The sequence below is a fragment of the Musa acuminata genome, chromosome BXJ3-2, assembly GCF_036884655.1.
Source record: "Musa acuminata AAA Group cultivar baxijiao chromosome BXJ3-2, Cavendish_Baxijiao_AAA, whole genome shotgun sequence".
Classification (NCBI taxonomy): domain Eukaryota; kingdom Viridiplantae; phylum Streptophyta; class Magnoliopsida; order Zingiberales; family Musaceae; genus Musa; species Musa acuminata.
The window spans coordinates 35,603,281-35,618,875 of NC_088350.1; the positions used below are offsets into that span (position 1 = coordinate 35,603,281).

The window sequence follows — 15,595 nt, forward strand, 5'->3', positions numbered from 1 at the left end:
TTGGCTTGCAAAAAAACTTATATGAGTGCTTGCAGTCTCCTTTTGTTTTTACTATCTTGTTAGATCATTGTTCCTTGTAAATTTCTGTGCTGCTGCTTTTCAAGTTTCAGAAGAATTGAAGATTGTCAGTTTCCATTTGGCCCACCAACCAAATGCTTAGTAACTTGGTTTTTCATCTCCAGCTTCATTTACTGAGATCAACAGTTCAACAAATATTGGGTTCTTCAGATGAACTGATGCTAAACAGAAACCTGAAGTTGTTTTGGTAATTACTCCAGTCGAAATACTAAAATCATTTTGATTATGTAGAGCAGATGATTTTGCACAATATTATTTTCAGAGATTTTAGTCATTATTGGTCATTCATTCATCAACCTAATGAACTTGGTTATGCAAATCCGTATGTTCTTTTAAGCCAAATCAGAGATCAGCTCTGATTTGCCTGTCCTAATTCAACTTTTCTTCTTATGATCCTTCTTTTCTTCACCTTTATAACCAAAAGCATGACTTCTGCTAAAACTTTGCCAGTACTAATTCGACAAAATCTTGACTAAATCTCTACTGTACATCAATCCTGAAGCAGCAGAGGAATAATATTTCTATCTGGATTTTGGATGCAAACGTCAGTTGAGCATGACAGCCTATTCCCTCTGCAGAGTGCAAGTAGATTTGGGACAATACTGTCAAGATCTTGCTGACCCAGTGGCACTGTTGGATCCAAGCATATCTGCGGCTTGTTTGTATCGGGTGTTCTCAGTGACACTGTTGAAGGCCTTCATCCAACAAACTTAGCAGAGCATACTCGGGATATCGTCAATGGCGGATCCCCTATGAATCGAGTAAATGCTATGAAAACCCTTGTCGGCTACAAGAACGAGTGGCAATCACGTTTACATTCAAAAGGAATCGACTACAGATTTGCCTCCTCCTCTATCCTGATTAGCATTCGGTGGATTGCTTCTGCAATCTCGTCCGCTGATGTACACCGGCAGTCGTCTTCCACCTGCCGATCAAAACCAAACAGAGCAGGTTCAGAAGAGATCCGGAATCGCAGTGATGTAGATTGGAGACGAAGAGCTCGATAGACCTTGAGACTGAAGGAGTACATGACGATGCGATCGACGGAGGTGACGTTGAGGTGCAGCGGCACGAGCCGCAAGCTCTGCAGTCCCGCCACCAGCCTGAGCAGCTGCCGGGGCCGCCGCCTCGACAGCAGCTTGAGGTTTGCATGGCTCTCCAGCATCGTCACCTCGATGTTGGCAGTGGCCGTTTGGTTCTCGATCTCGCCGGTGTTGCGGTAAAAGGCACCAGAGTGGCTGATGCCGTGCCTTTTACCGCTGTTATCGTCGTTGCCATTGCCGCCGCCGCCGCCACTGAAGAAAGAGGAGTACTGAGGAAAGCTGAAGAAGCCGGCGAAGGCAGAAGCGACGCCGGCCGCATCTGTTCGTCGCTTGAGCCGTTTCTCCACCTCCATCGAACGAAGGAGCTGCTCCAGTTCTTTGACATAATTGATTGCGCCAGCGACAATCGAAGCTTGATCACCCTGTGCATACAAGTGCTAATTCTCAAGATTTGCAGATGAATTCACGGTGATCAGAGGAAAACATCGTGCTATTACATTACCCTTTGGACGTAGAAAGAAGGCATGAGAGAGCGGAGGACAGCCAGGTACTCGTTCATTTGCCTCCGGCGGTTGCGCTCCACGGCAATGTGGGCCATCCTTTGGCTCTCCACCTCCTCTCTGTTCTTGATGCTCCTCCCGCAACGCCTCTTCCTCCGCCCCGCCGCCTCCATGGCCTCCCCCACTCCTCCATGGAGGTTCTGCGCCGAGGAGCACGAGGGATCACATTCTTGCACCGCCCCTTTGTCATCCTCCATTAGCGCACCCGAGTCACTGCTTCATGCTCCTCCCTCAGCGGCACGAGGCTCCATGGAGACACAGCGAAAGAGGTCGTGAGGGAAAGCCACAGCTTCCAACGCCATTTCTCTCCACCTGCACACAGCTCCATGGGGAGGACGAGGGTGGCCTTTTAAAGGCACGGGGCGGGTCAGAAGAAAACAATTGCAGACTTGCCACGTGAGAAGCAGAGGAAGAAGAGTCCGTGTTCTCTCTCTTTCTCTTTCCTCTTCCTCTACTCTACCCACAGTGAGACGAGTGATGTGAGTTCAAAGATCACGGAACATGAGAGCATCACCAGCTGAGCTGAGGTAGCAGCAGTAGAGCTTTCCCTTGTCTCTTCCTGACTGCTATCATCTGCAGCTTCTGAGTCCTGTCACCAAATTTTCGTAGGTGTATGAACGATGCTGCAAAATGCATGTGATCTTTCCATTAAATTCATCCTAATTATGATTATGGTTTCAAGATTTTGACGAAATTAAGTATACTTAGATATAGAGAGAGGGAAATAAAGTAGAGGCGTGTGCATCAATAAATCTAATTTAAATGTTTACAGGTTTTACTAAGATTAGCTTTCAGCCTAATCTGTAATCAATGAACAGCCAGCTAAATCGGCGGCAGTGAACTGGGCTGACTGAATCCAACCTGACACTCGACAAAATCCAACATGTTGCCAGCTAAAACACGAGTTTTGTGCAAGTAGATTCTGCACATTTGGTTGAAGGGGGAAGATGACAGCCTCAGCTACTAATAATCGCCATGTTTGCGTGAATCGATGGAAGGTTTCAGCCACAGCTTCACAAGCTCAACAGCATCAACTGGCTTCCTCTGCCATTTCTCTCCTCCAAAGCCTGCTTGGGAAGAACAACAGATTGGAGTTAGTATTCTATTGGCCACCACGATCCATTGGCTAATTATTCGCATACTTAATTGTCCTGTCGATTGTCGCCTCTCCGAGGAGAATGAGAGTTAGATCGATCAAGAAATTTTCACTCTCCTCTTTGTTCTTTTACCTTTGAAGCAGCACGCAGTCGCTTGCATCTCATCTCATCCTCTGTAATCCATAATCATGAGGCTCTCCATGAATGTGTGATTGCAGAGGGAGCAGACAAGAGCTACGTACCATAATCTGCCATCGTCATGTCGAAGAAAAAGCTCGGAAGATTGGATGCAGCGGAGAGATTTGTCTCAGACCCTGTCAACTTCAGCTCCATCCAAATCCAAATACCTTCGTCTACAGAAGTTGCCAGTCTTGTTCTTGTGCCTTGTACCAAACAATGTTATCTGGGTTGACGAAGCCATGGAGTGATCCACGATAAAAAAAAAAATACATTGGTGTTATCGAGAGTTGAGTAGGGTCGATGGAAAACAATGTCGGCAAGAGAATCTGAGGATTAATTTAGTCTGTGGGTTCGTGAATCGAATGATGCAGGAATATTGTCGGAGGAGTCAGGGACGTTGGTCATTTGATCGAACAGGTGTGTGCTGTTTATGCCGTGTGTTTGCATGCGTGAAGGAGCAAAAGACGAGTGATGATGATGATCTGTAGCCAACAAAAATTTTCTAAAATAATATCAATTTTTTATTTTTTATTTTACTGCAGAACAGTTTTTTTTTTTTTTTTATGCTAATCTTATTTTTTTTTTCTAAAAGATAAAATTATCTCTACGTTTCAATTTTACCGATCGAAGGTACAAAACAGCATATGAATTATCGATCTTATCAATGATAAAATGATCATTTCAATTATTAATTAAAAAGTAAAAAAAAAAAGATTATCATAGTCGCACGATTGATTTTCTTATTCAAATCGATCTCTTAGGGTGTAAAGCAAAGCTACTCGGCAAAAACAATAATGTTAAGTTGGTCACTTCTTCTTCGAATTGCTTTTAGGGTGTAAGTCAAAGCTCCTCGACAACACAGTAATGTTAAGTTGGTCAAACCCCAAGAGATCGATTTAGGGAAAGAAACCCTAAGAGAATAATTTGGGAAAGAAACTAATCGTATAATTACCTAAGTCAATAGTCTATTTCTTTCATCTTTTAATTAACGTCTAAAATGACTATTTTATCATTGGTAAAATTAATATTTTTGTAGGCACTGTATCTTTGGTTGATAAAGACGATGATATCAAGGTAGTTGGGGTTAAATATTTCACCTTCGTAAATACAAGGATGTCAATATAAGTTTTTAAGTCTAGAGACCAAGATACTAAATAGGTCTAGCCATAATTATCCCCCGTCGATTGTTGTCTTACTACGATCGACTCTGCCCCCTCACCATTGCCCATCATCTTCACTCTATTGCAAGGGTCTATTGTCTCCGTGTGACCTCCTCCACTTCATCACTTTCGTCTGATATTGTTAAAGCACTAGCTCAATCTCGTTAGGCTTATCATCGGTAAAGATAGATAAGGGAGGGAGCAAATAACAATCGGTGTGACAATGTGAGGACAACATTAGACAGGAGAAAATCAACCCCCTCGCAGTGAAAGGAGATGATGGCCAAGACGACGGCGATTAAATCGACGATGACAAAGATCTCAAGGAGATCGAGGAGGTAAAGTAAGATATAAAAGGGATCTTCTCGCATCATTATTATACTAGGGAGATAAGAGTCGATGAAAAAGAAGAGTTTAGTACGTCAGATCGGAAGAGATAGAGATGGGAGGAAGAGAGCATCGGAGAGGAGGCTGCCATCGCATCGCAGTACAACTTTATGCGTGTTGTTATACAAGAAGATGACGAGGTCGTATTAAGGTAATAAGACATGGGACGAAATCACATGGCTACTCTCACTGTTTGACGGCACACTAAAAGCTGGAGCACAACAGCTCCATCTTGATCAAAATATTCGCTTCTGCCAGAATCAAATGCTTGTCTCGATGAACACCACCAAGAAGCAGCAAGAACCAATGTATGTATTTACTACTACTGGTGGGGGGTTTAGCTCATGCCGGTGGAACGATTGCGAAGTCCAAACAGCCTCCGGTGCATTAATTTTTGGAGCAACCACGACAAGGATAAAAGAGTCGTCCGTTAAACTCATGCTTGTGGAGCACAAACTTGGTTAGGAGGAATTCAACTCATCTCTCTCTCTCTCTGTGTTTGATCTGTTCATTAGGTTGTCATATCCTAATCGGTCTCCTTAATTGTTCCCAATCGATCGCAAACTGCATTACTTTTTTGACTTTAAGGCGTGAGTTCTGATCACCGCAAATGAGATTAAGAAACCAAAATTTAGACGATTTGGGATCAATTTTGGATTTTTTGGAGCTCCTTGACATCCATCTATTATGCGGTAAGCGCACCCGAAGGTCTTCGTAGTCCTCCTCGTTTTGTTTGTATTAAAGTTCTGATCACTCCCGGTGACCATACGAAACCGAGTGTCGGATGTTTTTGCCACCATTTTGGAATTTTTGGAACACTTTGACATCCTTCCGGTGTGCGGTAAACTCATTCCGGTCTCGTGACCCGTGACATTCTGCTCACCTTCCGTGAAGGTAAGAAACCGAAATTTTGCCAATTTTTTAGCCATTTAATAATTTTTGGACGACTTTGAAGCTCTTCTGGTGTGCGGTAAGCGCACGTGTTAGTTACTGTGACCTTCATTCATTGTTTAATTATTATTATTGTTATTATTATTATTATTATTTGAAGCGCACGTGTTAGTTACTGTGACCTTCATTCATTGTTTAATTATTATTATTATTATTATTATTATTATTTGAAGCGCACGTCCGGCGTGTCAGATGAGTCTAAATTCTCGTGCGGGATTTGAGGTCAAACAAATGCTTCGAATAAGAAATCAACACGAAATCAAAATCTCATGCTATTATTCTTCCCGACGGTGACAAATCGAATAATAATTTTTCATAGACCGAAATCGAACCAGGAAATCATGCAAACCGAAATCTAAACCGGACCGAGGATTTTGGTTCAGTTTTGTCCTGTTTACGGTACTATCGAGTAAAACCTTTTATGTCTATACAAATCTGATTCGACAAAGGCTACATTTTCTGCTACCATTTATATTTCGTTGTGTCAACAGAGCGTCATAAAAAATCTTCGAATATAATGTTTCACCAAATCGATTCAGACATAAAGCCTCATCCCGAGACGAACCAAATCTAAAACAGATGTTTCTGATTTTATGTCGGCACATAGAACAAGTCGCGTCGCCAAACAAACCAGAAGTTTGGAAGGGAAACAGAGGTGGAAGATCGCAAACAGCAACACACCTCAGATTGGGGCAACAGAGAGACTGTTGCAGGACCCCTAAGCTAACTCAGATCTTGGACTTCGCAGCATGTGCCCCTCCACCCCTATCAAAACCTTTCTATCATGAGCACTCTAGGACGCGGATCGGCAGTTTGATGACATGCAAAACAATTCTAAGCTTTACATGATGAGAGATGATTAAGTAGCAGTAGAAAGGATTAAATTTAGATATTCTTTGTTATCGCAGGGTAGAGGCTGAAGAAGAAGACACTACCAGTCATGGAGACAACCTTTCGATATGCCATATTTCGCCTCCGTTTACTGTCCTGATTGAGTACCGAAGCCTGTAAAAAACAAAAATATTCATTTCAATTGGCTAATGCATAAGCCATGAAGCATAACATATACTTCCAGATGCCTCATCGAACGGGATGGACCTACCGATCATGAAGACGAGAAGGCTGGCCTTGCCAAAATTCAAACTTGGTTGGTTTCAGTCTGTAGCCTCCCCAGTACTCTGGCATAGGGATCAAGCTTCTGGAGAAGCAGAATACATAATGACAGATTAGGCAGTTTTAGCTTTAACAACATGGACATTTCAATGATGAGGGTAGATTGACCAAGTGCATACTAACAGGGTTTTACATAATGCAAAGGCAGGTTAGGCATAGGGATCAAGCTTCTGGAGAAGCAGAATGCATAATGCAAAGCAGTTTTAGCTTCAACAACATTGACATTTCAATGGTGAGGGTCGGTTGACCGAGTGCATATTAACGGGGTGGAGTACAAATTCTTCCTGAGTGGCATATACAAAAACCATGGGAGAGAGAGCCACAGACTTCTATCATGCTAAAAATAGTAAAGCTGGGATGATAGGGTCAGACAACGTACTTGTTCAACAACCAAAAGAAAATGATAAGGGATCACATGAACCAGTGTTGAATCAATTAGAATCTCTTACAGTCATGAGTGAGTCCAATTTATAATACAAAAGTCAGAAAATAATGAAAAAAAAGGACACCTGAGCAGAAAAAAAGGCAATAAACTCTGGCCTACAAGCACTAAACATACAACCTGACCGGACACAAGGCAATGGCTTCTAGTAAAGGACAGAATTTGAAATCCTCATATTTACAGTCTTTATCCACTTCAAACATGAAATGAGCACTTTAAAAGGTCGAAGATATCCTAGTTAAAAAGAAGACTAAAATTTACAGGGCACATATGTGCAAGGTTCTTCAAGGTTAACACCTTCAAAGCTGAAGAATGATCATGTTGACATAAAAATCATGAAGGCTCTCATCTCTAAAAAAAAAAAAGGCGCAAATAAAAACAGAAAAGAGATTTCCAAGGATTCACAAATATCTATAATACTTCTATTTGCCTATCTGTTGAAACATTAACTAAAACGAACATGTCAAACCAAAAAATGAGGTACTTTTGTCATAGCATATATTAATCAAGACTGCATCTTAGAAGTTGGAATAATAGACATGCATAAAAGCCATAAGCATATAACAAACTCGTTTAACCTAATGAAAGCTACTGCTCGAATTACAGCATTACCAAAATGGCAAAATCATATGCAACGTGTACATGACAGAAACAAACATACTCTGATGTCAAAACAAAGATAAAGAGGGGGAAAAAGCAATGCCAAACACATTAACTTGATGAAAGCTACTGCTCAAACAACAGCATTACCAAACTCATATGCAACAGGCACATGACAGAAACAAACATACTCTGAGGTAAAAACAAAGATACTCTGACACAAAACAAGGCTTAGTTAAACTAACCCATCAGCATATTCTTCCTCTAGTTTTTTGTACGCTTCATCAAGCACATGCCTTCCGATTACAGTAGTACTCTGAAGAAACCCATTAAAACATTTAAGTCTCCACTGACGTGTATAAAAACATTTTTATACATAGATAAAAGCAAGACAAACACATCAGACCTGCTTGCTAGCTATTGCTCCAAGCTGACTTCCTCGAGGGCGACTATGGAAATATGTCTCGGATTCCTCCTTAGAAACCTTTTCAACAGTTCCTTCAACTCTAACCTGCAACTTATAATACTGACCGCATCAGACAAAAGTCCCAACCAGATGGAGAAGCCAAAGAATGAATTCTTCTTCACTGTGAAAATATATATCAACTAAAAATATGTTACTCATCACACACATCTAAAATCAATGATTATTAAAAAATAGTATCATTGATGCAAAACAATGTAACTAATAAAGTAATAAACAATTCTAAAACCAATGATTTTCAGAAATTCTCTCTGATACAAAAAGAATACCACTATCGTCACTGGTTGGGCAATGAGTATACCATTCGATGCTCACATTTCTTCCATCCACTTTTTCGCCTTTCTCAACCAATATGCTCATTTCCTCTCTTTTCCATCAGCAATAATATCAAGCTTATTTCGTTCTCTTTTTCTCAAAATTTGTCTTCAAGTTTCTCCCATTTTATTATCGAAATTCTCAAGAAACATCACGTTTGTGACTTTTCTTTCAAGCTATGGTGTGGGTTTCTTGCTAGGAAGCTTGGTTTCTTCTTCAATTCGTGGAAAATCTAAACCTAGCCAACTTGTTATTTGTGTAAGAGTTGTTTCTCACTCATTTAGATATTTTATGTTTTTGAACATAAAGTTTTTGTTAAATTGAGGCTGAATGCACATCCAGCATTGATCTATTTGTATCTAAGTCGATCCACACTGCATGGTTCCAAACTAGATACTTATGTATCTGGTCAAGAACCATGCAAAACTTGTCTAGAACAACATCCGGCATAGATCCACATGAATTTGACCCATGTTCATGTAGATCTAGGCAATATTTGAGTAGATTGAACCTAAATCAGCATGAATTTGATCTAGATTCATCAAGTTGATGCTAGATCGGTGCTGATCCAACCAAAATTTTATCATATAAAAAAACCATAGCCCTTCAGTTGTACCAAGATAATCAAATTTCCAAAAAAAAAGTTTTGTAATCTCATATGAAAAGTAATTGTCTCCATGAAGACAAAGCTAAATACCCCAAGAGAGAGCAATAACCTGACGATTAAGAGGATTCCAGTAGAAAAGAAGTGAAGCATGAGGATTTTCAGACAATTCCTTGGCCTTTTGGCTCCCATAATTGGTAAACCTAAATTAGCAAAATAAACATGCTTATGTAAAGCCATCTCATGGAAAGAAATATAAACTATATGTTTTGTTAATGAATATGAAAATTCAACTCAGCAGTCAGTTGCAGAATTAGTCAAACATCACTAACCAGACAAACCCCTGTTTGTCAGCTCCTTTTAGCAGGACTATCCGTGATGAACTGCAGAAAAGATAATTCAAGTTTTGGAATATAGACCAAAAGTCTAACATGTTGTGAATCTGATTTCATGAAGAAAAGGCTCAAAAAGAATACACACGGTTTTCCTTCATGGCCAGAAGTTGACAAGGCCATAGCATTTGGCTCACGCAAGCCAGCAGCAACTGCTTCATCAAACCATTTATGGAACTAGCATATGGTCATGGTAGAATGTTATTCAAAGTTAAAAGATAAATACACCTGATCCAAATATTTCAGATTTATTATCGTTTGACCTTGAAGAGCATGAGTGGTTTCAGCAGCCAAGGAGCAGATTGAAATACATAAGAAATCATATAATAGATCCAGTTGAAAACAAAGAAAATATACCTGATCTACAGGGTGCGACAGCACCTGGTCCTCAAGAAGTTCAGGAGAAATATAGTTCTCCCTCAGTGATGCAATGTCAACAGATGGGGGTTTTCCAATTCTCACACACATTGAAGTGCCTGGATACTGAGGAAGCTTAAGTTTGTACTTACTGATGATAGATGGAGGAACAAATCTGCCCCCAAGAAAGTTATGTGGGCCGACAAATTTTTTAGCACAGAGCTTTGGAGCAGTTAATGAAACCTAGATATAAAAAGTAAATTCAGATGTAAGTTATTTCAGAATAATAACAAAGATGTGCGCGTACAAAATCCACCATCAGATACTATTATGTACAAGAACAAACCAAATTCAATTTAGACAGATACCAGCATGTCAGGTTCAAAGCCTTCACCAGTGATATCTCCTTCCTCAACATGCCAACCGGAAGGAATATCAACAGAAACAATAGCTGATGATCTCTTGCGTCCACAGTCAACACGACTTAGAGAAGCAAGCCTCTGAATAAGATCATCAAAGGGTGGCCTTGGTTGACCTACATACACATTCATTATTGTTAACATCTAAAGAAACAAGTAGTTAACTAAAACCAAGTTTATGGATGCATTACTTTTATGTAATAAGCATTTCAATTTTTCGTCTTGGTTAAGATCACAATAATCTACTTACAATGCAACTATGTAGAATATCTTGGCACCATCATAAGAATAGGTTGCAGAAAAAAATCTATTCTTACATGTCTTTGAATTACTTCAAAGTATCTTGATGAAATTAAACCATCCAAGTAAAATTCTGTAAGACAGAATAAAGAGACTATTGGAAAAAAGCCAAAGAAGCTTATTCAGTGATCTTGTTTGTTTGGAATAAAAAAAAACAATTGGTCATATGAACCAAATGAATCAAGAAAATCAATTACATACAGTTTGCTTCAGCCAAATACACAATACCTACATTTTTAGAATCTCCCTAATAAACATCATACAAGAGCAGGGACTAAAAGATATGTGTAAGCACTTAATGCAAGGATGTGAAACTAACCAAATTTTAAAAAAGGTTATAATTCACATTAACTAATGTTGAATATGGAGCAATAAGAAAAAAGTATTCAAGCATTTTGTCTGCGACTATTAATGCGTGGAAACATAAACTTGATAAGAATCTTCAGCCCATCTAGCAGTGCCTTGATTTTGGGTTCTTCTACATATAAAAAAAATGAAAAAATAATATTTCTTTCCAGGTTTCTTTTTGTTTTACTGAAAGCACATTTAATGGTGACACTTTTAGTTCATCCTAGAGACCCATCAGAAGATCAAGTAAAGATTGTTGAGCAATCATGGGCCTAGCAGTAATTGTCAGACGATTACAAAGCTTAGAACGGTGAAAGCTCTTAAAGTACAGGTTTTCCTCCAAAAGAACAGAAATAAAAATAAAGTAATAAAACTTAATTTCTACAGTTTTAAATTCTAGAGAGCTTTGTTCGTGTCAGACCATTGACCCAATATTAAAGTGGGGACATTTGTTGTGTTCTGGAATGGATGCTCATATGTGGAGTTCCATGCCGATACTGGGCATGGAAGTGAAAATTTAAACCATGATGTATCCTACATTAGTATACAACATTTATCTCTTTCAAAAACAGAAGCACAAAACAAATTAATGCCAAATAGGCACTTAAGTTACCATGAAATGAAAATCCAAACATCGCATCAACAATGAGGTCAAAATTTTCCGTTAAGTTCTGAGGTAAGTCATCAACAGAAATGAAAGAAATCGATAGTGATTCCAACTGCAAAATAACATAAAATAGTTAGTGACTCTAATCAAATGAGAATAACTGGAAAAGAAAAGGAAATGAGCCATACCTGAGTAACAAGGCCATTATAGAGAGGCTTCGGTGTACGCTTTGGATAACATATATAGGGTTCATATCCAAAATGATGTAGATGACGAGCAGCTACAAGACCATCACCACCATTATTTCCTGGACCACAGATAGCAAGGACGCGTCTATATTCACTTGATTTATAGACCTATTAAAAACCATAAACATCTTATTTTAACTTTGCAAAAGCATTGAGATATACAGATTTTGAGATCTAATAATAAACAATCATGAGATCCTTCACAGTTGACGAAAAAGATTAAGCATTGATATCTACAAAATCAATTAATACAAAAGGATCCATGGTCCACAGTAATATTCTTTCCCTCTTGACATAACGATTGAATGAAACATTATTAGAGACTTTAATTTCCCAATAAAGGTGGCCCGATTCATCATGATCTTACTGGCAATGAGTATAAAATAGCCCCTCATGACATATTAGCTTAATTATGAAAGTTCAGCTGGAGAAGTAATCATGGAACTGATAATCCGATAAGATGTCTTTGCAAATGCATCCACTAAATCCACCGAAATTATAGCCTGTTCAGGATTATTGACATTTACATGATCTTTCTGCTCAACATGATTCCCACCACAATAATCACCCTAACAGGAGATGCTCATAATCCATCTCCAAATATCAAGAAATTTAAGCTTTAACACAACAAATTTGTTTAATGGACTCAGTAGGTTTTCAATCTAACGTGCCTTCTTAAAAATGTGATATTACCCCTATGATTTTCAAACTACAAACACATATTTAGCTTTTACCATCAGTAAGTTATCATGGAACCACCGTCCAGGTAGTACTAAATGGGAAGGCAGTTTCTAATATATCTCAGCAAGTTATCATGGAACCACCGTCCAGGTAGTCAACACAACTTGTCCGACCAGGGACATGTCCACACCACTAATCCTTTATTAAAAAACTGCTGCACGAAAATCTTCATATTACCAGTGTTGTTTACTCGTGCAAAAGAATTTGACAAATCAGGATATAATAATAAAGGATTAAGTTTTAAAATGGATTCCAATATTAGAATTCTCCACCACAATTACCTTATATTAGAAAATTTAGAGGCAAATCCAGCGTCATATTTGTTGCACAACTCAATGATCTAATGGCAAAATGAAATTTCCATGGATAAGGCAGTGAATATCATAAAAACTATTGATTGTGAGAATTTTAACAATATAATTTGTAATTTTGTCTTGACACATAAATATAAAGGATTGTGGTTCTATATCTTCAGCTGAAGCATCATAAAACATATCTGTAAAGGAGGCTGAAAAGTTGGATCATCTATATCATGTAGCCACCTATAGTGGGTGTATCTTCTTAAAATACTTAGGTCAAGGTCACTGCTACTCCTATTTAAGGTTATCATTTCCTGTTGGCAACTCTAAGGACTAAAGTTTATGTTGCTAATACGAGGAAAATCATAGAAAATGGATATACCTGATTATCAGCTTGATATCCTTTTCAGGTTTCTTTTAGAGTTTCTTCTACTCGTTTATGCTGCCAAAAGTCATCAAAACTACTTGTTTCTTCCTCAAGCTTCTGTGAACACTATTACTTGTTTCTTACCAATATTTGCTAATTGTCATGCAGAAGCTCTCTACAACAGCATGATGATCAGAGTATCACCCATAAACCGTACTAGATATTTGCAAAAGTTTTTTTTCCCAACTACAAAATGGACAAGTAGTGAGCATGCCATATTGAAAGAATGCTGATTACTCTTTTTGGACAGTGAAACATCCGTTTTTTAACTTTGTGATCATTATTCCATCTACCACATAAAACAGAATGGCTAGGATAAAAAACTGTACTAGAGATCCTTCAATCAATTTGAAGTATCCGCTAACATCTTTCAGAGTCCACATGTTTTTCAAATCAGAGGTGGGCAACGTGAATTTGCGATGCACAATAAGTGAAGAAACCATATTTCTCCATTGGCTTGAACCAAAAGTTATGAATTTGAGCTACAAACTATGTTAAATTTTAATATTTTACAGTACAAGAAGTTCATGCAGAACCCAAGACGGAAAATGCACAAACAACACAAAGAATGACAAACTCCATTAATATGACCCCTGTGAGCATTTCAGTGACAGAGAACAAGAAGGGCTTAAGAGAACCAAAATTACCTCCGATATAGCCGCGGCCACGCTCAATCCCGCCAATTCCTGCCAGACGAAGAACATCTCAATCAAAATCAAATTAGAGGAGGAAGGGAACTTGAGAATGCGAGAAGAAAAGATGAAAGCACCATCAGCTGATCGACGCTGAACCCCAGAGGTCCCATGAGGATCTCATCGATCTCCGCCGCCTCTCGCTGGGTAAGATATGACACGGCTTGGTCCTCCATCGATCCCGTGGAGGAGAGAGCGCGGGCGAGAGGCGAGGAGGGCGGAGATGACGCGTAGCAGATCGACCCCGGTCCTCTTCTCGAACCCCAGAAAGGATAGGCGGGGCAAACTGACAACGGGCGGCGAAGGGGATTGGGGAAAGGAATCGGGACGGCGGCGGCAGCTGAGGAGGAGGATAGGGTGGGAGTGAAGAGGAGCGAAGAGAGGAGGAGAAAGGATGGCATAACGCGGCGTTTGGCCCGAGGTAACATATCTTATGTTGCGACGACGACACGGTAAAGCCATTCTTTTCTCCTCGTCAATTTGAGCTCGTTCATGAACTCATATCGGATTAATTAAGCCCACTGGGCCATTTTCCGGCCCAACTCTAATTGGGTTCGGTTCATGTTAGATCGAGTATTGATTGATATTGTGAGAACAAAAACGAAACTCCATGGGATTCCGAAGGTAAGGTATGTTTAATTATTCATTTTTATCCATATTATTACCTATGTTTCAGATTATTTTATATCAAAAAATTAAGATAAATATTAATTAGCATTTATTAAAAGAGAGAAAAACTAAGGTTGAATTTTTCGAAAAACACAATATTTTTGTTTAGGTGTTTCTCAGTAAGTAAGGGGTACTCTATCTATTTATCATAATATTTATCATAATCGTAAAAAAAATCTATTTATCATAATACTTGGCTAAGGATAATTTTGAGATATAATAATTTTGGGAATGAAGAGTCAAAGTTTGACCGGGACCAGCTCTTCCAGCTTGATGGAACCCCGAGGCCGCAGTCAGTGTCCACTAGTTGGGTCGGCTGTTGAACACCATTAAGCTGCTCACGGGGCAATAAATCGCATCGGACACTCTCCATCGTCGCCCTCTCACCGACTTGTCTGTCATTTTCCTCCGACCTCGAAGCTGATTGACGCACGCTTACAGATGACACATCTGTTCCATAAAATTACTCACCGCTTGTCTCATCCTTCTTCGGCCTTACTGTTGTCTCATCTATCTAATGCGAGCACTTTGTGAATCTGTTTCTCCTACCTACATCAGGCCTGAATCAGTCTCTTGTCTTCACCTACCCATCTCAAAAGCCAAACCTTGGCCGATTACCCAACTGAGACCATGAAACTTGTTTGTGTCTCTGCTTTAACTCTAGCAGTGTCCCGGGACCGGTAATGTATCTGAACATCGAGGCGCTCATCGGTGTTCGATCCTGGTAGCTATGCATTAGTTGTTGATGTGCGTGACTCCCATAAAATTTCGGTCCCCAGGCAATTGGTGGACGATCTGTTGCATATGAGACTGTAGATCGCAGATGGGAGGTTTGCCAACCTGGAGTGACCACTTCGGTACAACAGGATGATTACCTCCTGGTTCTTCTTCCTCTGCACCGAAGTTGTTGAGGTGGTATAAATCGGTTTAAGTGTTCCGGTCAGTGGATCTATATCTGAAGTCAGACCACCATTCGGATGTGTTCTTCCAGTCTCCAAGAACATTACTTGATGAGGCTCACT

At 39.6% G+C, this 15,595-nt stretch overlaps 2 protein-coding genes across 6 annotated transcripts; both read right to left on the bottom strand.

Moving 5' to 3' along the window:
• Positions 1–228: 228 nt before the first annotated feature.
• LOC135631002 (transcription factor bHLH96-like) lies at positions 229–2,249 on the bottom strand. Its single transcript, XM_065138359.1, has 3 exons — positions 1,624–2,249; positions 1,088–1,543; positions 229–1,003 (listed from the first exon to the last, which is right to left on the bottom strand). Exons 1-3 carry the CDS (start codon positions 1,876–1,878, stop codon positions 911–913), a joined length of 804 nt encoding a protein of 267 aa, XP_064994431.1. The 5' UTR covers positions 1,879–2,249; the 3' UTR covers positions 229–910.
• A 3,705-nt stretch (positions 2,250–5,954) lies between these two features.
• On the bottom strand, positions 5,955–14,338 carry LOC135631901 (pyridoxine/pyridoxamine 5'-phosphate oxidase 1, chloroplastic-like). 5 transcript variants are annotated; one of them, XM_065139993.1, is made up of 14 exons: positions 13,982–14,337; positions 13,860–13,898; positions 11,686–11,853; positions 11,504–11,609; positions 10,192–10,358; positions 9,824–10,066; positions 9,555–9,643; positions 9,407–9,457; positions 9,187–9,277; positions 8,078–8,182; positions 7,917–7,987; positions 6,559–6,654; positions 6,392–6,461; positions 5,955–6,221 (listed from the first exon to the last, which is right to left on the bottom strand). In XM_065139993.1, the coding sequence occupies exons 1-13, from the start codon at positions 14,330–14,332 to the stop codon at positions 6,395–6,397; spliced, it is 1,644 nt and encodes a 547-aa protein (XP_064996065.1). In that variant the 5' UTR covers positions 14,333–14,337; the 3' UTR covers positions 5,955–6,221; positions 6,392–6,394. The 5 variants fall into 5 exon arrangements, with proteins under 5 accessions (XP_064996065.1, XP_064996066.1, XP_064996070.1 ...); XM_065139994.1 differs by having other exon boundaries at positions 5,955–6,249; XM_065139996.1 differs by having other exon boundaries at positions 6,163–6,290.
• Positions 14,339–15,595: the final 1,257 nt, after the last annotated feature.